The 25,723-nt window shown below is 37.6% G+C and overlaps 3 protein-coding genes across 7 annotated transcripts in view; 1 reads left to right on the forward strand and 2 right to left on the reverse strand.

Moving 5' to 3' along the window:
• Window positions 1–4,713, reverse strand: part of LOC139984183 (rho GTPase-activating protein 18-like) — an 87,886-nt gene extending 83,173 nt beyond the window's left edge. For both annotated transcript variants that reach the window (XR_011798967.1, XM_071997961.1), the window contains exon 1: window positions 4,597–4,713. The gene's annotated coding sequence lies outside the window, so the exon portion shown is untranslated. The remainder of the gene's footprint in view (window positions 1–4,596) is intronic.
• A 5,473-nt stretch (window positions 4,714–10,186) lies between these two features.
• LOC139984192 (F-box/WD repeat-containing protein 2-like) lies at window positions 10,187–21,043 on the reverse strand. The gene is made up of 9 exons (XM_071997981.1): window positions 20,879–21,043; window positions 18,914–19,274; window positions 17,864–18,060; window positions 17,191–17,385; window positions 16,651–16,784; window positions 15,841–15,927; window positions 14,420–14,595; window positions 13,448–13,623; window positions 10,187–12,896 (listed from the first exon to the last, which is right to left on the reverse strand). The coding sequence occupies exons 1-9, from the start codon at window positions 20,922–20,924 to the stop codon at window positions 12,781–12,783; spliced, it is 1,488 nt and encodes a 495-aa protein (XP_071854082.1). The 5' UTR covers window positions 20,925–21,043; the 3' UTR covers window positions 10,187–12,780.
• Window positions 21,044–22,927: 1,884 nt separating this feature from the next.
• The window catches only part of LOC139984185 (glutamate--cysteine ligase catalytic subunit-like), a 36,973-nt gene continuing 34,177 nt past the window's right edge, over window positions 22,928–25,723 (forward strand). Inside the window, exon 1 of one of the 4 annotated variants that reach the window (XM_071997966.1) lies at window positions 22,928–23,144. The gene's annotated coding sequence lies outside the window, so the exon portion shown is untranslated. Of the gene's footprint in view, window positions 23,145–23,201; window positions 23,350–23,646; window positions 23,848–25,723 lie in introns of those variants that run through there. The other 3 variants (XM_071997968.1, XM_071997967.1, XM_071997965.1) reach the window with 3 other exon arrangements.

Here is a 25,723-nt window from a genome sequence, read left to right on the forward strand (position 1 = left end):
ACAAGTAAAAATATGTGGCAGGCATTGCAGACTAATTGGTAAAAAGAGGTCCTTTTACGATCAAGGCAGGTCGATTACGTAATCTCAGGAAACTTTTCCATGACAGTATGCTATAGTTGGGGTCTATACAGCAGACCTTTAAGGAAGCAAAATAGGCCTACCCCTTATGAGGTAAATGCACACACAGCAGCCTTACAATTCCTTCCAACCATCATTCTTCCTTCCATTCCTACCTCTGCCTCTCCTTATTCTTATCCTCTCATTCTTTTCCAGAGCTCCTTCATCTAGCTGTCCTATATAATAATGGATACATCCATTCTTAGAGTCAAGCTTGCTAGAAGTCTCAATTCAACCACTAATCCTGAGGTCTGTATACTGAGCTTAAAGGAGACATCATATACTATACTTCACACAGTATTGAACACAGAGGGATTCTAGCATTTAGCGTAGATGAAAATGGACTGGGCATGCTCCAGCAATGCAAAGATGTATACATACATTCATTCATACTTAGTAAAGATTCCTAAATCCTATTGGTCCATTCAGGTCAGCTGACCGTGGTTAATCCTGTGAGTAACACACGGTAAAATTACGGGGCATCACTTTAATAAATCTGTGGTTATATGTAACCAAAAATGTTTTGTTTTATGATTTTTCCCCCACACAAATGGTAGTGTATGAATGAACGGGGTTAATCAACGGTCTAGCGTGCGTTACTCACATGATTAATGCACTCCGGGTGTTAATGCTATCGCTGGATGCACTCGGGCTCCGCCCTCGTGCATCGCTTGCATTATCCCCCGATCGTGCATTAATCCTGTGAGTAACGCACGCTAGACCGTTGATTAACCCCTTATTCATGTACACAGCTTCTATCTATCATGTTTTACTTTGTTATTTTGCTATATATACTGTATGCAGTTATTACGCCATTATTTATACAGCGCATATCCACAAGTTCTATGCGCTTTACAATTAACCCTGGTCATTGGTAACTTGTCACACCTACACACCAAAGTGTGCACAATTCAAACAATCTCTCCTGGGGCACAACAGTTCACCACAGCCATTTGTCCCCTGGGGGACTTCCCATAGGGTGCAGCCACAAAACGGCGCTTGCAACTATATTTACAAGTCACCTCGCAAGTCCCCATTTATACACCTGGGTGAAGTTATCAAGACTTTCACAAATGCTAAGATATTTGAATTAAAACTAAATTATAATTCCAAATCAATCAATAAATGACATGAATGAAGTCACTTGCATCTTATTTATGCTGATTTATTGCCTCCTGAAAAGCTAAAGTGGACTTTTAGGAGACTCTTGAATGTTTCATACAGTACTAACTGCACTTTCATTCAATATTTTGGCAGCCTAAAATATCCCATTATATCATTTTAGCAAAAAAAATGAAGCTGGAGGCTGCTACAAATGCATTCTAGGCTCCACAAGTGAAGGCGAGGAAATAAACTGGATGTCTTCGTTCAACATTGTTTTTGGGAAATTTATGTCCAAGATGTCAGGTGGAGCTGCAACATTAATTTGTAAAATTTCTCAAGTCAGCTGGGTCTCCATCACTTCCTATGTGCAGCCTTCTATAATCTTGCCCAGTCATAAAAAAAAAACACATTTTGAAAGGAAAACATTAATTACAGCTACATCCTCAATAATTCCAATGATATGAAATTAATAAAATAAATTAATACAGTAGGGAAGAAATATCAATTCACTTCTAAAGACAGTTTTCTAAATGCAATACATGTGTAAAGTAAACATCATAGTACACAGATATCTGGACTGCAACTTTTAGTAGCGTCAACCTGCCCTTCACAATTACCTATATAGATAAATTTGTGAAACTGCCTCACAATAAAGAGGAGCTCGTTTCAGGGTTGTTCACCCATCTACACAGGACAGTATCACTTACTGAAAATATAAATTGGTTTGCTTTAACAGAATAAAACTAATGAATGCAGCATACATATCAAAATATATATACATATATTTTCCAACTCACTACAATTCAATTATACATGTATACATATATTGTACAGTACCTTGTTTTCTTTGCAGGCCTAGAGCAATTTGCTCTTCAATAATGGATAAATAGTTCATCGTCTTCCTATAAATCTAGATTCGAAGAAAATTTTACTTTATTATGATCCTATCACAGCACTTGAGCCTCACAGTTCAATGTAAAGGCCTTCCATGAGCCTAGTAATTATCACTTTTCAGCCTGCCTATATTATAAAATAGACACAAAACTTAAAAGTACAGTAAGTATTCTCTGAAGAATTCAGATCCTTCAGGATGATAATTAGCAGCTACTGACGATTGATCGAGTGTTAAAAGGTCAACAGTATCGACCCCAAATTTGAAGCAGGCTGAAAATATTATTGTTAAAAACTTTTGAAAACTACATTCCAGGTGGTTATGAATCTCTAACATATTTCCAGACATCGAGAATTGTGTTAAACTAGACAAAATTCAGTTTCTCAATCAGGTAAAAAACTTGATTGAGGATGGTGGTAAAGTGCAAATTGAAGTGATGAGCATGTGTGACCATTATCTGATTTACTAGCATATCTGGGATCAATTACTGATGACCAATAAAATAACATCGTTTTCATATATCTTGGTGTTGACAGGGAATAATTATTATTCAAAAGCTTTGCAGCAGGTTTGATGGCTGTGAATGTTATATTATGGATTCTGAGTATATATAACCAAATTTACTATTCATCTTTACACTAGTATTTAAAGGTATGCTGTATTGGCCCCAAATATGCTAGATATTCAAAAATGGTCACCATTGGTCAAAATTCTTAAAACTGTTTTTATTACAACCTTGGAGGAAATTTTCCTCACTGGGAGATTCAGTCATTTTGTGTGTTCTTTAAAAATATCTGAGAACAATTTGGAGAGTAAACACCTCCAGGAAATTACTTTTTTAAAACTTCATATTATAGCATGCTATAATTAATTGGGGCCTATACTGACTCCCTTTAACAACTTCACCATTTTGAACTGTATTTTGTGATGCAATAACAGACCATGTTGTTCCCTGGTTGACAAATGCCTTGAAGAATGTACAGTAAGTCTACAAAGTCTTCTACTCACATAAGTGTCTTTGAAGCTTAAACAATAAAATGTGGGTGACCCTCAGTTTACTTACACATAGCATACACTTTTGAGAGCCATACTTTCCTGTTACATTACAGAGTGTTGCTGTGCAATACAAACTGACTGAAACTTTGAAGATACATGTTTGTACAATCTGAAAGTAGACCTTTGTCTATACATACCTTTCTTGGGTGCAGGCACCAGATGTCATGGAAATATTGAGAAAGTTCTCTAAGATCGCTTAAATTCCAATTAATTACCCCGACTGCCATACAATATATATAATAGTAAATATAACATGCAGTGCTGATATTTTTTTAGCTGGAAATTGATACTAACATATACTAGATGTATTTAGCCTAGGTAGTGCTTTGCAACATTTCTGTTTGATATACAGTACTGTACTTAATATGTGACTAAATATTTAAGGATGTTGTTTTTTTCATTTAAACACATATTGCGGAAGGAAGCATGCAAAGTATCACAAATTTCCTCTTTTTTGGGGCTTTCTGTTTGATCACGTCTGCATAGTGAAAGTAGTTCCTAGATGATATTTTAATGAGAAAACTAATTTAAGACATGGACTTACAATAAAATAAAAGTATTATTATATTTTTAAAGGTCTACGGACACCTATGAACAACATTTTCCTGATCACTCTAATATAGGCATTAGAAATCATGAAAATAGCTGCAACACCCATCAAAATCCATCAAAGATTTTCCATTTTCACAATTCTTTTCTCAATTCTAGTTTTATTTATGAATAAACATTAGCTAATTATGTACATTGATGATATATCCAAAGGGAGTGACTGCCTTATTTTCTATTATGTTATCCCTTTGTCTTTACAACATTCATTTCAAGGACACTGAACACAGATTTGGGACCAAAGGCAATACTTTGAAATATTTGATTGTCTTTGAATGATTGGTTGATTGATTGATTGATCAATAAATTGATTTATAGTGAGTGATTCCTTGATTTGCAGTATCCATCTTTATCTTAATTATAAATTCTAAATGGCAAAAAAAGTCCATTAAGGCTGCTGTCTCCCCCCCCATCCTCCCCCACCCTTCAGACACATCAATATCAAATAATTTCCCTTTCCCAATAGGGTATGTTTTCCCTCCGTTTACTCCCTTGGACAAACAGTTTAAAGACACACAGTTAACAGATAAATTTGACACAGTATGCGTCAAAGGGTTGAACAATGAAACACTGAAAAATCGTAAAATGGTTGTGAAATGTCTGCTTCAGTGAACTCTGCTCAAGCTGCTCTGCCCACACACGCAGGCCTATCCATCGGGCTTGTAGTTTTACAAATTACAGGCCTATCGCCTACACGTTTCAAGAAGGGTTTTCATTATGTCCGCATCACTTAACAATGTTGTTAGTCGACTGACGTTGAACCCAAGTATTAAAAGTAAAATATATTTGGCTTAAATGATCAGATGATTTTATATACTTACCATGAATGTGCACATCTGAGAATAATTTCCGATACAAGTAATATTGTCATTCAAGTTTAGTAAACAAAGCGCGAACGTGGCTGTCTCGTTCGCTCCAGTGTCGTCTGTAACTGTGACACAGAACAGACGATAAAATCTGAAACAGCTGATCGCACACTATCACAGACAAAGCACTCAGATAGGAAGTTCACGTGGCCAGTGGAAACTTGTATATGGATTATTTAATGGCGATGCTGGGATGGGGTGGGGGTTTCGAGGGTGTGTGGCTGGGGTGGGGAAGGGAAGGACAGGGAAGGGAAGGGAAGGGAGAAGAGAATGCAACACATGTAGTATTGGTAAATGTTTCATTGATATGTCCAATCGCGAACATCATGATGATTATATATTTTGTAAACCTTTATGAATGAACAACAGAGTGAAATCTTTCATCTTGGATGAAAATACCACTTTCTTCTTTGTTTTCTATTTTTTTTTATTGATTGAAATATTTCTTATCCAAAGATGACTATAAACGTGAATGCCATATAACATAAAAGAAAACGAATTTTTATAAAGCCTTTTACTATCTTGCTGGTAATGAAAAATTACTTTGAAAATGGAAACAAAGAGCTTCTTGAAGTTTCAACAGAAGTGACCAGCTATTGTCTATAATCATCTAGGATTGTAATTTCACTCTAAGGTTTATGTGCATTATGAATAATTTAGAAATAAATGGATCAAATGACCTCATTATGTGGACTGCCAAATATTATACCTCTAGGAAAAGAAAGGGAAGCCCAAATCATCATTCTCAACAATATGCACGCGAGAATGAGAAGTGTTTTGATGGAGAACTTCACAGACTGTATAGCTGCTAAGAAACATCGTGGTTGGAAAGTAAGCTGCAGTGCCAGTTGCGGCAACCATTCTGTCATGATGCTGTGACGTCACTTGAGAATTGAAAGTGAAACTCTTCAGCTTTCCTGTGTTTTGATCTGCATAAACATATAAGCAGACAGGTGTCTCTATTATGACGTCAGTGGAAAAAAAAACTGGCACCGGTATATGTTAGTGAACAGTTTCAATCGATGTCTGTATATATATATATATATATATATATATATATATATATATATATATATATATATATATATATATATATAGTTATTTTCACTGGTCTTGATTTTCCAACTCACTACCGTACGATTTCAATCATAGGCGTAGGAGCCTCATTTGATTTGGGGGGGCTGTAATGACTTGCCCGAAAAGGTGCCCGAAAAATTCTCAGCATATTGCCCGAATTTTCACCAAAAAAGTTGGTTGGGGGGCTGCAGCCCCCCAGCCCCCCCCCCCCCCCCGCCTCCTACGCCTATGATTTCAATTATCAATATATTCATTTGCCTTTGTCGTTAACCTCCATTTCATAAACATACATTCTGTGCAAAGTATTTCTTTCGAGATCCGGCTTTAGGAACTCACATAAAATGATTTCGAGTTGGTTAGCATCATGTTTGATCTCTAGAGTAAGGCAAAATATGTCACCAAAACAACTATAGTATTGTTCGATACAGGTGACAAACGCATACAGTGGAATTACGACCTTCCTTACCGGTTTCGAACCTCTCGACATACAATCAGCGTCCATAGCCTTGTGGTTATGGTGTACGCATATAAAGCAGGAGGCCCGGGTTCGAATCCGGTGAAGTTTTTCCACTGTTATTGATTTTCCAACTCATTACGATTTCAATTAAATATATATCCTTAATGATTATTTGATCCATTTCTACCTATCTATCTATATATATAAAAATATAATTGAAATCGTATTGAGCTGGAAAATCAAGAACAGTGAATATATATATATATATATATATATATATATATATATATATATATATATATATTCACTGTTCTTGATTTTCCAGCTCAATACGATTTCAATTATATTTTTTATATATATAGATAGATAGATAGAAATGGATCAAATAATCATTAAGGATGTCAGCCTGGTGCACAACTGATAATGTGACTGGCCGACGCCATGTTGTCTTTGAAAATACTGAGTGCATACGGAGACAAAGAAGATCGACACTATACTGTTGGGTAATGCATCAGGCTATAATTGAGGCAATCGGAAGTCAGAAATGACATACTATATAGCACGTGTAACCCACACTATATACTTACTATCTACAGTATATGACATTATCGATTCTAACAGTGCACTTCAACTATTTCCTGGCCTATCATCCGACTGAAGTCATGGCAAAGGTCGTAGAACATGGCTGGTCAGTATTTACTTGAAACCAGATCATCTGTTCGATCATTATTACAATCGTAGCTTTGGTCAGTAAAGCAAGTTGTCGATTTTAATGTTTGGAGAGTAAATTCCTGCTCAGCCATGCCTGCTTTCTTACCCCTTCACCCCCCCCCCCCTCCCCATCCCCTCAGATTTGAACTTTTGGCTTCATGCATCAGTTCTCGCAGGTATCAGCATAATAGACCATTCGGGTCTGATCGTGACGGGAGATATGCTTTTATAAAGGCAGCCCCGTCCCCGGTATAGCTCCGTCAGGCTCCGCCATATCCCCCCCCCCCCCCCCGCCTCTCAGCCCATCGGTTTAAACTCAGAGAAAGTCATCTGCATCAAAACACGGCGCCATAAAATTGTTTTCGCGACGGTAGGCCATAAACGTCAATGTGCAAATTTAAAGAAATAAGCTAAAAATGATAATTACGCATAAAATGTATCAACCACCGCCAGGTAGCGATGTTTTTCTTTAGGCTAATTAATTAGTGATGATGCAAAACTATTCAAGGTTGCGGAAAGTGAGAAACCGAGGACTCACTCCCGGGATGAAAACACGGTCATATAGTAACTTTGAACGGACCCAGGTAAAGACTCAAACCTCTGTCATGTTGCATCGGGTTTTACTATACCTCACAAATATACCCTTTACTTTGTGATGCGTTGTACCATTGAGAAAAATCGAATGGACTACTAGGGTTAATCAAGAAGCCACGATATACCCCGATAAATATCAGTGGTTACTGCATATCACCCTCTTCAATTGACCTATATGGACGTTCCAATATTCATATCACTTGCTGCTCAACGGGATGCTTCTTAAGTAACTGTCGATAATGAATACCACATGTAACTACTAGTATGATCATGACACGATTACCAACCCTGAGTGACTTGATAAGACAGCTTGACCTTAAACCATCTCGAAAAGCATGAATGGTACCCTACCAGGTCCACAATTACTCGTTCCAGCTCTATATCATACTTTATCCATTCACCTCCTCTTGGTCTTGGGCGTATAGCCTGCTTCCAATTTTACGGTTACAACGTTTTTTTTCAGGGGAAAGGTAGAACCTATTTTCTAAACAATAAAAAAAATCTGACCCCCCCCCCCCAGGCTCTTGGTATTCCTTCACAATCATATTATCTTAACTTTTTCTGTTGCGTACTTTTCCAAACATATTTTCTTCGACTTTCTTACAACCCCTGTCGATGGTCTGTAGAAATATTCTATCCTAAGTGACTACTGTGCCCTTTTCCGTTCTATGTCAGCTTTCTCTGTGCTAGTACTTTCGTAATTCTTACTTTGGGGAATAATAGAACACGTGCGTTAATCTGTTTACAAACACTAGAAACTGCATTTTCTATCGCAATGTCTACCGCAAATAAAGCTTTTGTTGTGGTACTTGTGGTAAGGTTTTATGACCCACCCATTGTAATCACTTCAACGAAGGTCTGGTTTTGAAATAAGGTAACAACGGTATCAGGGATTTGCGCTAAAAAAAAGTGTCTTCGTCTAAGTCTCTCTTTGTTTACTTCGCGTTTAATTGGGAAAGTGTATAAATGGAAAAGATATACCGTGTATCCGGTGTGGTATAGCGTTATTAAATTTAACAGCCTATGCGACGTTGAAGGATGAACGGAATTTTTAATTGCCTCATTTGAAAAAGAAAACAAGAAATAGAAAAACAGATTTTGATTACACCGTTGATATATATAACTTCTGTCCAGTGAGTGAAGCTTATCCGACAAGCTCTCCTTGTATTTGTTGATATCTTGATTAAATGATATCTTCAATTAATTAAATATATCATTTATTTCATTTGAGATATCTGCAAAAATTCTCTACAGAAATTTCAGATATCTCTAAATTCTATTTCTATCCAGAATTGAGATATTTTTAATGTCAAAGAATTACAGATATTGTAAAGTAAATTCAAGATAAAATGAATTCAAGATGTTCATAATTACCTCAAAGATATCGGAATCTTGGTCAATTCGCAGATGTACTTTAATGAATTTAAAATAATTGAATGAACGATATCGTCTGTTCATTTTAAACATATTTTAAAATGAATACAATTTATTTATAATTTATTTTAAAATTATTTGTTTTGTCAATTTCTAGATATTTTCATATTTAATTCGAGGTATCGTTAATAAATTTAAGATATTTTTAAGATATAGGCTATACGATATTAAATAATTGCCAGCTTGCCATACAGACAAGAAAATAAATGTGCAACAGTAAATTTAGAAGCTTGGAACTTCTATGAATTTCACATTGGAATGTCTGATCACAGAAAGGTTGCTTTGTTAGCTACAGTTGGCAGTTCTGTGCATTAAATAAACTAACATCTGGCGTGAAATTTGGGGCTGTTATAGAACAAAATATATGTCCCTATACTGTTTGATATGGAATATAGGAAGGATCCGATTACTGACGTTGGCAAAAACTTGTAGGTCTAAAAGGCTTCTTAGTACTGAATTCTGAAGAGGAAACAGGGCTACATGACATGGTCTACCCCTTACAAACACATATTGGGGCAGTACAAGATGCAATGGGCGCATGTGCGGGAGGAAGTTGGGGGAGGGGCACGGGTAGGTAGACACGATGAAAATTCAACTGTAATGTTCTGTGCAGTCCGCCATAAATAGAGGGCGTGATTCACATTTCAAAATGAAATGTAAGCAAAATGTATCGCTAAACACTGTGAGTTTTGAATAACGTTTTGGATCAGGGAGTAACTCCCTGGTTGGATCAATAGTGAAGGAATTCTACCTTCCCCATCACCAACGGGATAACAATGAATAAAATTAAAGGAGACGTCTAAGGTTAGGATTTGTGAATTTAAAGCAATTCTGTCCGTAGCAAAATGATGAATGGTTGAGTGGATTGCTGTCTGGGTGAGTGAACATATCAATGGTAATAATCAAACATGAAGAATCAGAGCGAGGGGGGGGGGGAGGGCGACCGGGCGCTACGCTTTGATAGTTTGCCTACAGGCTTCACCCCTCCCTTGGCAAATTCCTCTCTACGCGCCTGAATCAGAGGATAGATGGCCAGAGGGATAGAGGAAGGGAGAGGGTTAGAAATATGAAAAGGTAGAATGAGGAGGTCAGGACAGAGGAAATGAGGGTTATGTTGGGAGAAAAAGGTGCTTAAAGGGTTGATGGTTGACGTGTAGGGAGTTTGGTTGAATTACAACTCTCTTTTAATGCATTTGGTGTTTGATACACTTATACATGATTTGATAATAATAAGATCTAAACTTCAAAAGAACTTGAACACCAAGAGGGATCTTCCACATGGTTTATCGGTTTATTTACTTCTTCTCACCTTAGCAACTTTTCATAAACTTTATGTTGACATGAACGGTTAATCTCTCACCCAAAACATTCAATAGCTTAAACTTTTTTTTTACATACTATACACATTACATCTTTAGTACCTTCTTGCAGTAAAGAAATGATCAACTGAAAATGACATACTGTTCCAAAATATGCTAGATTTTTGTCCCCAACCCACTTCAAGAGCTTTTCTACCCCCCCCCCCCCTTCCTTCCGTGTTCCGTGGTCGATGAGCAATTATGTCACCTTTGACCTCATTCTCCTTGGATGTATGACAGATGGAAACCCATCAGTGAAAAAATTAATAGGGAAATAGAGATTAGCTCATCTGATGCTCCCATGGAATATAAATAACTCCTATATAAAAAATGACCTAACCCAATAATCCCAACGATCATGACCAGACCTGACTTGCTCCCAACAAACATAAATATTTCCTTGGTTTCATATTTGACAATAAACCACATGATATATAGTACATATATGCAATAAAAAAAAATAAGAAAAAAAAATCTCTTTATAAGTACTTTATGCAATCACCAACACCATTTACCTTGAAACTGAAAATCAATTTTTTTTTTTTTAAATGGCCATGTTACTGTCAAAATTACTCTGCAAGATGGAGTAGATACACGGTTAGCATGACCAAGGATTTTGCAAGATTATCTACATGCCATTTCCATGATGAGCTCATCCTAATTTTTGTTCCTGTCTTGGGATTCTGTCGTGAGGCGGGGGGGGGGGGGAAGCTGCTTATCCTGTAAGTTGGATCCCAAATTCAAATTTAATTTAGCTTTGGATTTGACATTTTTGGCATTCGCTGGCCATGATCATTTAATTTATATGTCAGCAATTTTCAGGAATTTGAAGGTATGCTGTATTGGCCCCAAATATGCTAGATATATTCAAATATGGTCACCTTTGGTCAAAATTCTTAAACTGTCTTTATTACAACCTTCGAGGAACTTTTCCTCACTGGGACATTAAGTCATCTTGTGTGTTCCTTAACAATGTCTGAGAACAATTTGGAGAGTAAAGACCTCCAGGAACGTACTTTTGAAAACTTCTAGCAATTATAGCATGATATAATTTGGGGCCTATACTGACTACCTTTAACAGCAGAGTGCAACTCTGACGAAGGGGGTGGGGTAGGGGATGGGAAGGATCCTGAGGTCCAGCCTGGGGAAACCTGTGTGAATAAGGGGCTTGGGAGCAAGATGGGATAAGGATGGAATCTCATTTTAATATAATATACTTCTTGTAAGGAAAACTGAAGACTTTGCAAAGAGGGTTGGGTGACATAATTGTCATCACAGTGCCCCTACCTAGGATCAAATTAGATCATCTCAAAACAGATCATCTCAAATTCTGCCATGAGTAGCTAACTCTTCCTGGCAATTTATTGTTTATGATTTATGACTAAGTTATACCACACTGTGTGGACAAAGTAAATAAGATATGAGTTGATACATACATATAGCTAGCACCAGTGTTCATGGCTGACATAAGACATTCAATACCTCAGGGCTAGGACCGCTGCTAGAGGTTTACAACAATGGATCTTTAGCACCTGTGTTTAATGTTTGATGTAAAACACATTTAATACATTAATTGAGGAACATTGGTAGAATTTTAATAATTTCACCACTATATCTTGACACTAGTGTTTAACAGATGATGTAACACATCCCAAAGACAGAATCAAACATCCCTTACAATTTGTTTTCATCCCCGACTGAAGGCAATTTGTCTCAACAACCCCCACCCCCCCCACCCTGTTGTGGAAGAGCACAAGGGAATTTATGTTTACGTGATGAACCCTCATTCTAAGAGTCCTAATTGATTACAATCATATGACACAAAATAATTACTGATTTATGTCTCACACATTTATGTTGACATTGTTTGTTCAACCATTGCACATAATTGCATCATTCCTGTAAATGTAATTATTTAGACTAGGCTGTTAATCAGTTAACACTCAGTACATCACATGGCCCTCATGCAATCACATCACACGTAAGTGATACATTAATTGGCCTAGGCCATTCATTAATCTCTTACCACTTTCAGTTAATCAGATAGTGCTCTGACTTTATCGGACAAGTGTGAAGCAATCAGACCACACTTTAGATCAGCTAACTCTCCAACTAATCAGAGAGTTGCAGATGAATCAGATATAAAAGTACTCGGTCAATCAGATATAAGTCCTCCGTTAATCCTTCAAGTAATCCAACTACACCACTGACCAGCTTCATATCCATATTCGTCCGAGAGCCCCCTGTTAATCTGACAGATAACGATCCATCCATCATCTTTTAATCGTAACTGGCGGAATGACCTTCAAGAATATAACGACAACCGATCCGTCCCTCACGTGGGTCATATCTGGGCCTTCTCCTTTCGACATTGACAGGCAACAACGAGCATCGGAACTGAAAGAACATCGAGCGACGTAACCACACATAATCCTGCTGCGTCTTAAACAATCTTTTCGGCAAGATTAAGGCTCGTAAATTTTAACACAATCCCATGATGCATTGCTCTCATCTATTTTGAGTTCTCCAGCGTACCATGTGCAGGCTGTGATCCGGTGTGCTGGCAGCGAAGACGAGCCCTTTCTCGTTCTGACCGTTGATACCATTCAGCCACCTCACGTCACCTGTGAGTAAAAAGAAGAATTATATATTTAAAAGTAAATCGATGCTTGATCTATTTAGGAGCTTAAATAATGAATTTATTTCCTTGCTTTTTTAGAGCTGAAGATAGGTTATCATTCTTAATATGTCAAACTCCAAATATTAACTATTTAAAGTCAAACTTCACACTCTGCCTTATATATATCATTACTTCTTTGAGCCTTTATCTACTGTCCCCTGCCCCCCCCCATACCCTTTGTCTTGATTGAGACTAGTTTTATCCAATTAATCCATACATTGTTTTTAAAGTTATTTTCCTTTTGTCCATTCTCATTCAAATAGTTCACCTTTTCCCATTACTTCTTTGATTAGTTCACCTGTGTACTTTTTGAGTAATAAAAAAGAGGAAAAAAGGTAATTTAAAAAAAAATTATTATATGAATCACATCAAAACATTGAAATACTGTCATAGTTTAACAGGTCAAAATAACAAAATAAACACTTAGAAGTAATTGGTAAAATCATTTGGACTGTAACCATAGCGATACATCCCCTCTGTGGTTTCCTTTATTACCTGCGATGAAATTTGATCCTCGCTTTGATTTTCTACATAAGGGTAGTTTCCATGACGACACAATGGTCTGTGAGTGGCTATCCAGGATGTGCAGGCTGTTCGCATCGAGTAAGAGGGTGAAGATAGAACCAGATCCCAGCAAGAAAACATTACTGCAATCTGGAATGCTGATCCTCCTACAGGACAACATAATAAAACATTTATAAATAATAACAAACAATTTTTTTAAGCTAAAGTTGCCAAAAAAATGACATGTTTTACACTCTGGTATCAAGGACAAATGCCTTCTTACACGGTATTACAAAAGTCAATCCCCCCCACCGGTCATTGGTAACTTGTCACACCCACGCACACACCCAAGTGTGTACAATTCAAACAGTTACTTTAGGGTTACTAACTAAACCTGGTTGACATTCCATAGGGCGCAGCCACAATGCAGTACTACGTAACAAGTTACCTAGCATGTCCCCGTTTTTTTCTCCAGGATTCGCGCCTGCAATCCTAAGATCGCACGTCCATTGCCTTAGCCACTTGACCACAATACTCTCACACCAAAGTTGTTTAACCAAGCACTTTAATGTGTTGTAACTATACATAAAAAAAAAAAAACCTTTCCGTTCAGATCTTCTATACGGTAACATATTTCCAAACTTGGTGAACACACATGCACACTAGTGTATCACAAGTTCCACCTCAATACATAGCTTCCCAGCCTTAAACAAGCCTTCACAGACACACAAGGATGATTCTCTGATCCCATTAAACAAGGAAAAATAATTTAACCTTTAACGAGCTAGAGCTAATGAGCGCCATTACTCGTCCACAAATCGATCTGACGTGAGTTAATGATCGACATTTATTTGAACGAGATTAACACAACTCTGTCGTCGTAGAAACGTGCCAACTGGGAAATGTTTTACGAAAACATGAGAATACAGAGAATTTTTTCTATCGCCTAGGGAGCAGACCGACCTTAGCAATTTGAAAGAATGGAAGCTCCACAGTAGGACACCGATATCGGACGCACAGGCTATGAGTCTGTCGTTGAACTGTAATCTGGGAAGGAATGTCTGTCCCTTTCTCTCCTCACTGGGATATGACAAGATCTTTGTTAAATTACAGGAACGGTCATCGGAGAGAGACCAGAGCTGAAAACAGAAACAAAACAACAACAACAACAACCTTGAGGGCTCACTCTGGAAAGCAGTGCTTCTGCACTGAGCAGGACTACCCTCATTAAAGATGACAATAATAAATAAAAAAATAAATAAAAAATAAATAATTGAAATTAAACTTAAAGGCATGGAAGAGTCGCTCACAAAGAAACGTCTCATGCCAGTAATCTGACCTAGTTTCGAATGAGGTGTAATAGAAGTGTTAGACACCACCATTTAGACACTAGTGCACAGTCAATACATGCAGAAACAGTCAATACCCACAACACAGTGTACATACCAGCGATGGACATCTCAGGTCTAGATAAAAGATAACAAGGTATCACATTTCATTACTGTCTGCATTTTGTAGCAAGACGGAAAAAATTCACTTGCAAACAACGGAAAGTTAACTTTTTCAGACAGGGGCACGCGGTTTGGGGCAAGTCTTCAATGCCTTTAAACAATGATAAGTGGACATTCCTCAAAGTCCCTATTCATTTATCTTTAGTTTCTTTTTGTTTCTAATATTTCAATGGAGAAACCCAACCATGGCAAAGAGATGTTGCCAAACAGAATTTATACTTTTTTGTTGTTTATGTTTGTTTTTAGGAGTAGAGTTGTTCAACACACATAACTCTATTGTATCAGATAATGATGAAGATTGGGTTTGTTTCTCCTCTAAATCTTTGCCACCCCCTAACCCCCCCCCACCTCCAACCCTCCCATCTTTCCCATTCTTCCTAGTTTGTAGGGCTTCTTAATATCGCAGTTTCCGTGTTTTGAAACAAATGAAATTCCAGTATGCTAACCACATTTGGTTAAAAAAATTCTGCCATATTTTTTAAAGAATTTTATGATAAGGCCTGCCCAATCATTAATATTCATGAGATGGGAATCACAAACAATAGGGCACCATCTACACATCATGGGGGCATGTATCAACTATGACATGCCATTGACTCACCTTGTGGTTTTTGAGATATCCTGTTAACAAGCTAACCCGTCACATCCACACACCCACACGAACACACACACACAACCATGCCAGCACGAACACAAAGGTTACTGAGCCTTTGGCATCGTAACAAAACTGCCAGTACGAGAAGGAACGCACAGAGTACAACTGCAGGTCATTTCTTTTTGCTACACTACAAACGTTTAAGAGCGTAGAATCACAACAAGACTGATAGATTGTAAACTGTCGTTGAAAATTCACATCAATTTCTTCAAACTTACCCGTATTTCTACTTTGTCCATGCTAAATATGATGCAGTCTCCACTTTGAAACAGGTCACTATCTACTGTACACCAACCAATCAAAACCTGTAAGATTTGAGAGAAAAAAAGAAAGCACAAAACGTTAACTCCAAATGTTATCTATCAACTTGATTTCAACTGCAAGATATGATGGAGATTAATTGAGGATACAGAATGCTTGTATGATCCACCTGATGGGATCAAATCTTTAGAAACTTTACAAATAGGAGCAATGCACGATTCGATTCCATTTAGACACCAAATGTAAAGGATACAAAAGCCTGTATGATCCATTTAATGGGATCAAATCTTTAGAAACCTCACAAATAGGAGCAATGTATGATCCTCTCCAAATGACACCACATGCACAGGATACAGAAAGCCTGTATGATCCATTTAATCGGATCAAATCTTTAAGAAAGCATTTCATTAATAACAAGAACCTCTGACCACAGTGTGTGATCTGTCACTCGCAGCTCTCTGTGCTGCTTCTGTTACTCTTCTGGTTCTGCTTATTTAGTTTTATTCTCGTAGTTGTTAACTAATAGCTTGTTTACTGTATGGTTTTGTTTCTATTCACTACTGTTTTATGTTTACTGTCGACGGGAAATCATTTTCCGTTTTTGTTTTCTGAAATGGACAATAAACTTTTCTATCTATCTTTCTATCTTTGGCTTACCTGAATGACATATTCTGTGTGACCCGTTAATCTGTGCTGAAGGGTTCCCTTCTCCAGATCCCACATACAGACAATAAAGTTTTCTATCTATCTATGTATCTTTGGCTTACCTGAATGACCCACTCTGTATGGCCCGTTAATCTGTGCTGAAGGGTTCCCTTCTCCAGATCCCACATACAGACAGACATATCGGCAGACCCACTGATTAGTAATTGCAGGGCATCGCAGTAATCCACGCAGAAGACTGAAACGAATAAAAAGAAAGACAAAACATTCCAAAACGAACAACAATGGTCACAACTCGCTCTTCAAACTATGACTGTTTGAAACGACTTGAAAAATCCAGACCTGTACGAAACTTCCAGCGTCTACCGAGAGATTGGACCCCCCTCTCCACCTCCCCCCCCATCCCCAAGCTCTACATGGCGGTTTCTTAACCTACTGGGTTATTGACACAACTCATTATATCCAGTTCATCCAAACCGATCTTTAGTTTCAAAGGTGGGGGAAACAAATGTCCGAGGATACCAGAAATTACACAATACTAGTCCTGGTTTGAAACGCTACAGTAACAATATATATTTATTTTTATTATTATTTTTTTTTTTTTAGTATATCCTGCTGAAGACCCTTGCATGATGCATTCTTACCTGCACCAGTGTGTCCTACAAAATGTTGCATCCTGTTTCCAGTTTCCCAATCCCAGCATGCAACGGTGTTGTCAAAGGAAGCTGTGACAACCTTCCTGTCGTCGAATTTGACATCTGCGCAGGTGTGGGTGTTGAGAATTCTTAGACACTGACCAGAGTCGACGTCCCACAACCGAACGGTCAAATCATCAGATCCTGTAAGCAAGATAAGTAAATAGATAAGTCAATAGTGACGGGGAGGTTATTGACATGAAATTGAATTAGAATTTAATATTCATATTTCTAATTCCTAAAACCAAACTTGAGCCCAACTTTATATCAATCATATTTTCATGGTAGTGGCTGTTCACACAGAAATTGTCTCCATATCGGACAAACAGATTTACAAAATTCAACCAATCTCCAACATTATTCTGCTTAGAGTCCTCATTAACGTACTACGGACACCTACCCAATTTGCCCTTAGACCTTTGATTCCTGACTCCAATATGAGCTAATGTTTATTCATAAGTAAAACTAGAATTGAGGACAGGCTTGTAAAATGGTCAGTCTTTGATGGATTTTGCAGCTATTTTCATAATGTCTAATGCCTGTTAGAGTGATTAGAACAACAGTGTTCATAGGCGTCTGTGGACCTTTAATCCCTGACTTTAGTAACACAGTAGACGGTTACCTGATGCTATCTTGCCGTTGAAGTAATTCAAGGCATAGACCCGTGCGGTGTGACCTTGGAGAGTTTTACTATCAAACGCCGAGCTGTCTTTTAATTTTTCTAGCTGATTGAGGACCGTCTTGTAGACGGACTTCCACCGCACACCGTTGCTTGATGCCAGATCTTCAGCTTCTTCTGTTGAGTTGTAACCGATGATTCTAACAGACAGAGGGGGGGGGGGGGGAATTAAAGATGGAGATTCAATGAAGCATTTCTCAACCAAAAACAGAAATTTTAAGTAAATCAGGGATGAGCCTGGGGTAAAAAAAAATCACGGAACTTTGCAAATATTGCGGTATAGGCTCCAGTTTGCGTATGCTACAGTGTGTTAGGATAATAGTTTTTGTCCCCCTGCAGGTTGGATATCCATAGGTAATGAAAAACATGCCAACAACGGATCAAATTGATACAACACTGTTGTTAGAAATTCACAGAAATTGAGAGGTGTATATCTCGGAGGTAGAGGGGAAATCACAGATACATGTCTGGTAAATATACCCATGGTTGAAATTAGACACACAAAAAAACTAGTGCTGAAAATGAAACAGAATATTCAATACGACAATTCCCAGCCACTCTTGAACAGATATTTAAAGATTTGTTCCTATCTAGTCAAATTTTAATATATATATCAGGAAAAAGTGCTGTAAAATCTCTTAGCTCTAAATGAAAACTATATCATGATAAAAAAAAAACTTTCCTTTTTACGCTTTTTGATTGCTTATAGCACCTCATACCAAACATAGAATATCTTGTCATGAATATTTATAAATACCATCAAATATGATGGTAATCGATTCAACAAAACAAAAAGGCCTAAGGACCTTTTCCTGACTTCATGATATATAAAACTAGTGACAAATTAGCTGAACTAGAATTAAACAAATCCATTTACAGCGTAAGAACAGGATTCAGGTATTACTTCCAGTTACGATATTGTCCATATTATTACAGTCAAAGATGTGTTAAATTCTTGACATAATCTGTCTGGTTCAACGTTCATTTTCTCACCTGCAATTCTTCTCCCAGACTTCATCGCATTCACTGATCATTTTATTCCAATGTTTACTGACCATGCACGACCTTCCTAACGTCTCTGGGTCCAACCAGGAGAGGAGATAGTTACCCAGTTCGGGTGGCAATAGCTTCAGAAAGTCTCTCTTCAGGAGTCCCTCGAGATGGGTGGAGAGGTGCGAGAGTTGATCAGCACCGCAGTTCGCGATGATCTGATCCAGGAGTGAGCACTTCTGTTGGTTGCTCAAGCTGCTCTGGAACGTCCGTGTCACTCCGCTCGACCACACCTCAAACTGGCTTTTATCCATACCTGCATCTCCGCACTGGCCATTTTTATGAAAATGACCGCAGCAACTTTCTAGGATGAAGAACATTAGGACCGAAATCGTTCCCCATTCAACAGTTTCAACAGCTATTCCAAAACAATATATATAGCATAGACTGAATTAGTATCATCATATCAAAACTGATTTGGTATGGGTATTTCCAAGTAACAAAAGTAAAGTCCTCTAAAACTATGAGCACCTACATTCAACTATCACTTTTAAATAGTGGGTATTGGAACTGATTATATGGACACACAAATGGATTTTTTTTAGTACCTATATATAAAACCAGGATAATCAGCTTGGCTTTTTGATTCATTTGTTATAACTGACATTTTGCTCAGTCACGGAGTGAGTAAAGTTTATATTCCAAAAGGAAAGTTATGACCATAGAACAACAAGTCATTTCTATCTCCCTTGACCATTGCAGGGCTAATTTCTAACACTCCTTCACAGACACAAATCCATTGATAAAGACTGTCATAATACTGCATATTTGTCCAGTTTGGCCTTCCATAAAACCTGAGCAAATTTTATTCTTCTTCAATCCAAATGTAAATCAACATATGGAAACTACTTTGAAAAGAGCAATTTCAAGAATGGGGGTTAATCAGGGGGAATCAAGGGATATGAACCAGTGACCTACAGATTACAACTTACAAGTCATGTTCACTACCCACTGAGCTATCCAGCCATGACTGCAGTGTATCTAACCTGTAATGCTTGTAGCAAACCCTATATTTCATTTCATTATATATTTGATCCAATCACAAAAACAGTATACAAACAACAAAGTACGAAAACACAAAGCAGATCAGGATGTACAAAAGGAAACCACATTCCTGTAGCCCGAAGGCCTGTACACCCTTACAATAAGAGACTAAAATAAATATGTAATATTCACAAATAAAGCCATAAGAAATATAAGAATTAAAATTGACAAATTACACATATTCTATAGGATAACTAGTTATTTGCTGTGAGGGGTCCCAGTTAAAAGTAAAAGTACAGTAGCTTGCATATTGTGCGACTAACGATCATACCATAAATTGACAGGAAAGGAGTATTACGAGAAATTCCACTTATTCTGGAATCATTTAAAAAAAAAATTGTTTTCATATATAAGATGACAGAAACAAAAAATTACTGGGAAATTAGCCTAGGCTATAGTCTTTAGTTGGCTAAACCCTTGAAATTGTACATGAGTAACCTAACTTAAGCCAGGGACTAACTTAGGTCCTCACATTAGGCAGGTATGGCTACAACTGTACAAATTACTGATCGATAACATAACAGAGTTAATCACTGAGCAAAATCAGAGGAAATTTCACAACCATTGCTTGAGAAGTAAAAGAAAAATTTGTGCTTAAAGTATTGCAAAGTTACACTGTGCTAACCTATACACTAGCTACTAAGTAATTGTAGTCAGTTTAGCCTAAATGACACCACGAAGGCTTAGGCCGAGTAGTCTTGTAAGTAGGACTAAAAAAAGTAGCAAATATAGGCCTAGGCCTAGGTTGGTATTAGTTTAACACTAGCCCAAGTTAGGCTATAACGTAAGTAGAGGCTAGTAAAGGCTGATTAAAAAACAATGAAATTAGACACTTCTACAATGAATGGAAATTACATTACTTACTTCCACTAATAGTAGCATTACCAGCATTCACTCTACTACTTTCCATCTTCCAAGATTAGAAATTCATTCACGTGTATCTATTTTGTACCCTAACCTATGTTAGGCTCGCTTGTTTTGGTCATTATTAGCAAAGGATGGATTACCATTGCATTGAGGTCACACTATATATGTTACAATACGGAACCGCCGACCTTCCCGTTTACCAGGGACCTTATAATCCAAATTTTTACAATTACTGAAGAGCGCCACCGTCCAACATTTTGAAGGGTAATCCCAGGCAATCAACACTGCGCGAAACGCATTTTGAGATTTTCGATTAGATTATTAACTTAAAAACATGAGAAGGTGTTTGGGCAATACAATTTCCGACTTGAATAGAATCATCCACTAGTCGTGTTAAGTCAATCAAAACCTCGTTTGAGTAATTCAGTGTAACAAATTTCTAAAATGATAACGCAAGCAGCTGCTTTAACAATGATACACAGTACAAACCATTAGAGAGGGGCCAAATCAGTCCATATTACAATTTAATATGTCGCATGCACGGGAGCTTATCAACTAAAGCGGGGGAAATTCTTGAAAGGAGAGCCCGAAAATAGCCGAAAATGACAAGCGATACAAGCTACATAGTAATCTGTGATGGCTAATCAGGCATAACAAGAACTTGGTGGGGTGAGGCGGGGGGGGGGGGGGGGTAAGGATACAGCTCCCATGGTCAATCAGAGGGACCGAGTATGATATGGATAAGGGAACATACATTCTCATTTTCCTAATATACTCAATATATGAAGGGAAGAATTCACTAAAGAAAGCCCGTTTGTATAATTGTCCAAGGAGACCGCCGCCCGGACTCTCAGTCGACGCCATACTGTGGTTAATCTTTGTATACTGTAACTTCCACCATACTAGTTGCAGGATCTTATGCTCGATCCTACTTCTTCAGAGGCATGCCAAAACTATCAAGTTATAAAAAGAAGCAGAACAGTTTAATGAGACAGATGGAGACTATTAATTGTGACATTATATATAAAATTAATTTATTGGGTAAACTTGGCAGTTTGAAACCACTTCATGTATCTTAAAACAGCAATTTGATTATAGGTGCGGTATTACATAAAAAAGGCTTGTTTACGAATTATCAAACGGCTGGAGTTTGGAGCCTAACTCGCAGCTCAAAATACATACGGTGCACGGGAAACTCACTGGCCTATGAAAGTACCCAGTGATAGTGGTAGCTTGTATCAGGTGGATTCGTCTACGAGGTGTTAGAGGTTAATGTATTGGGAGAGGGGTTGGGGTGGGGACAGGGATAGAAGGAATATAGGGGATAGACAACCAAACTCAAAGGAATTACGATGAATACAGCAAATGTAGCTACAAATTTAACAACCCGGCCGCCAATATTACCTCTCTCTTTCTTTCTTTCAGGATTTTGTAAGTTTAGTCAATTGTCGTTCTGCATTTTAGAATATTTGATGAACTATAAACTAATTAACATACTTATCAGAAGCGTATGAAATGTACGCAGGCGCAGATCGGGGGGGTGGTGGGTGGGGATGGGGCGTGTTCACCCAAGATTCAATCTGACACAGAACTGGGGCATTAATAATGACCTTCAAACCTTGTTTTTACATGTAATAGGCGTACATGTTAATACATATATGCCTACAAGTTTATCTACATACAGGTAGTACATGACACCTTACAAATACCTTGTATTGTTATACATATATTTTATTCACCACAAGACTGTTGTATAACGACATGTTATTCAAAGTTGGGGTGGTAAACCTTATATAAGGTCGCCAAAAAGTTTGGAGGGTCGCCCAACTAAGTTTGGAGGGGGTCAAAGATATTCAAAGGTAGGAGACTAGACTAGACTAGACTAGCTTTGCCTGCATGGTTGCACCACCATACAGGCATATCATTCGTGGTAGAGAATTCACAACATCTCCACCTATCACCCGCCCCTGGATCTTAAGTAACATACCCCGTAAGTTACGCCCCGCCCACTTCCTCCATTAAGCCAGAATTGTTTTACCGCTCTTTATCGTGTATTGTACTGTTCTGCAGTAAATATGCTGTGTCATATTTGTTGACATGACGAAGCAAATATTAATCACACCGTGCACAGACATCCTGTGATTGCAACGGCTTTGAGAATTTTCTTAACCTTTGTTATTTCAGAAACCCTCCAATGCAACAAATTTATTTGATCGCTGCAAAATTATTTGATCGCTGCAGGGCAACTCTCCAGTGCACCAAGGTATGTAACATGCCATTTTATATATTTAAAAAAACTGTTCATTCTTGATAGCAACACCCTTATTGCAAACGTTTAGAAAGAGGATAACCCGACCACTACGCAAGAGCTACATTTGGCAGTATTTTGCTACATTATACAATTTATAGAAGCAGGGAGTAGAAGTTTCCAATCGATAAAATTGTCACCGTCGTTGTGACTACACAAGGTAATAAATAAATCTACTGTATTTTCTTCTTCATCGATATGAGCTTAACATGTTGTCAATCAAACAATTTATATTTAATTTGCACGATACCAAGAATTTTTACCTCATCAGAATAGCATTTTTCAATATTTTTTGTTTCGTATTTTTTATTTAAATAAATTTGGAGGGATGTGCTAATTAATCCATCAATTAATCTACGAAGAAGTCTTTAATAGTAAGGTTAACCCCATTGAATAATGAACTAACCCAAGGTAGTTGCGTCTGATGGGGTGATTGCGTAATCAATATTTCATGGGATTTCACCAGTACAGTACAGAGATAATTCTGCCTAGCTGTACTCCGCACATGTCTTAAGTATCATACTACTTGTTACAGTTTGGCTGCAGTATAGCCGAGGATATAACTTCTTATCACTAGATAAGTGCATGTTTCATATATGTATGGGATCTACGTAAGTTGCAATTACTGACGTCTGATATCTGAAACCAGTTCTGGCGGGTGAGAGACCAAGTTAGGGCTAGGCCTACATACTTGATATACAGTATATACTACAACTAAGAGTAGACCTAGGCCCTAGCTAAATTTTAAGCCTACCCTTCAAGAAGCAACTGTAGCAGGAGCTATAGTGGAGAGGCCAGTTTTGGTGCTGTACTTAGTACTGATTCTGAAATTCGTTTGGAACGTTTTGAGTTACTGAGAAGTATGCCAGCTTGTCTCTCAATGTGTATTATACAAACTTTGTGTCAATGATATGTAACTTTGCTAGCACAGCTAGGGTCCAATTATTTACTACTGTTCCGTAGGCCTATTATTTTTCATATTCCTTATTAGCTTAGTCCACCATTACGCAGATCATGCCAATAGAAAATCTTTCCTAGATACCCCACTTTTTCCATAAAATGTAATGAGCCGTTGGTCGGGTAGGCATAGCTCCCAACTCTTAAGAAGGCAAATGCTGGTCCATGCCATGAATCGCCGTCCTGGGAGAGGGGTATAAGTGGAGGGGATTCTTTTGAAAAGGTCCTTTTGATTATTTTTGGAATCCTGGTGATGCCTACATGTAAAATGGTGGCACTTAGAAAGGCTTTTGTCACCCAAAATTTTCTAAGAAATATGCATTTTTTGTGTGTAACATCAATAAATTGAATAGTAGGTGATAATTCATTCTTCACCGTGGCATGAAAATGTTCGTTGCTCGCCCCAATGAAAAGAAATATAGGCTAATTTGAGGTTCAAATGAGGCTGTAAAGGAGGTTTCATACTCTATTGTATCTCTTTTTCAGGTCAATCAGAATCTACATGCAATAGAATCGGTTCAGAGTCAAACCCAAATGTCAAAAAATGAAACAACATTCCATGACAAATGAAAAACATCATCCATAATTCACTCCCAACCCAGACTTGGTTGTTATTATCATATAAAAACATTTAATTCTCGAGTTCTTTTGCCATAAATTATGCATTTATACACTGTAGGATGATATAATTACTTTGTCGAAATTATTCCAGTATTGCAATATGTACAGGGTGTTGGTAGACTCCAACTGCGAGTTGTTTTGAGGGTAAAAGCGATGAGGTAATGCGGAGTAGAAAACAGATAAAGACAGTCTGTTTTGCGTGGGATGAATGCTAAAGAAATGATGGTTGCTAAGTCAAAATTTGATGCAATTTTTTTATGTATACTTCACAATTACAATGCAGGTTTATCGGATGCTTGCGCAGGTCAGCAGGTTTGGGTGTTAGAATGCGGGTCCAACCCGCAAAATGCGGGTCAGTTGGGAGCTCTGGGTAGGGTACCCCAGAAAAAAGGGGGATATCTAGGGTCGGATTTTCTTATACTAAGCAAGATCTGCGCAATGCTGAATACATGTATTTCAATTGTTTTTTGTTCAAGAAGCTGCTCAGTATTTTGTTTAAACAAATTATCTTAAAATGTAGATTATTTTTCCTGTTTATATTGGTACACATGTATTACAAAGCCAGATATTTGAAAATTAGAGAAATACAGTATATTTGAAAATGTGTAAAGCTCTCCAGTTCAAAGTTGTACGTAGGCCTATACTGTAGTGTTATAATTTAACCTACCATGCTACCTAGTAATAAATATCCAAATACATCATACATGTACCTTCATGCAAGCTAGAGTAGGAGTATCAACCCAAGTGTCCTAGTATTGTGTGAATTACCCGTCAGTGACTTCAGTAAAGATAATAATAAATTGGAAAGAAAAACATCTTTGTGACAAAAGCAAAAAAAAAAGAAAAAAAGTGGTAAATGAACTTTCAATCAAAATAAGAAGGAAAAATAAATAAGTCCTGTAGGGCAACAGAAGTGCTCTTTAAAGTTGAATTAAAGAGGATGCAAACATTCTGGA

Source organism: Apostichopus japonicus, chromosome 17 (genome assembly GCF_037975245.1).
Source record: "Apostichopus japonicus isolate 1M-3 chromosome 17, ASM3797524v1, whole genome shotgun sequence".
NCBI lineage: Eukaryota > Metazoa > Echinodermata > Holothuroidea > Aspidochirotida > Stichopodidae > Apostichopus > Apostichopus japonicus.

What these genes read in the sequence shown, in the direction of transcription:
- LOC139984192 (XM_071997981.1), bottom strand. Translation starts at nt 20,924, where the DNA reads ATGGAAAGTAGTAGAGTGAATGCTGGTAATGCTACTATTAGTGGAA. An exon ending in CAACGGCAAGATAGCATCAG is followed by an intron (nt 17,386 to 17,863) that starts GTAACCGTCTAC and finishes TCTTGCTTACAG; the next exon opens with GATCTGATGATTTGACCGTT. An exon ending in ATACAGAGTGGGTCATTCAG is followed by an intron (nt 15,928 to 16,650) that starts GTAAGCCAAAGA and finishes CAAATCTTACAG; the next exon opens with GTTTTGATTGGTTGGTGTAC.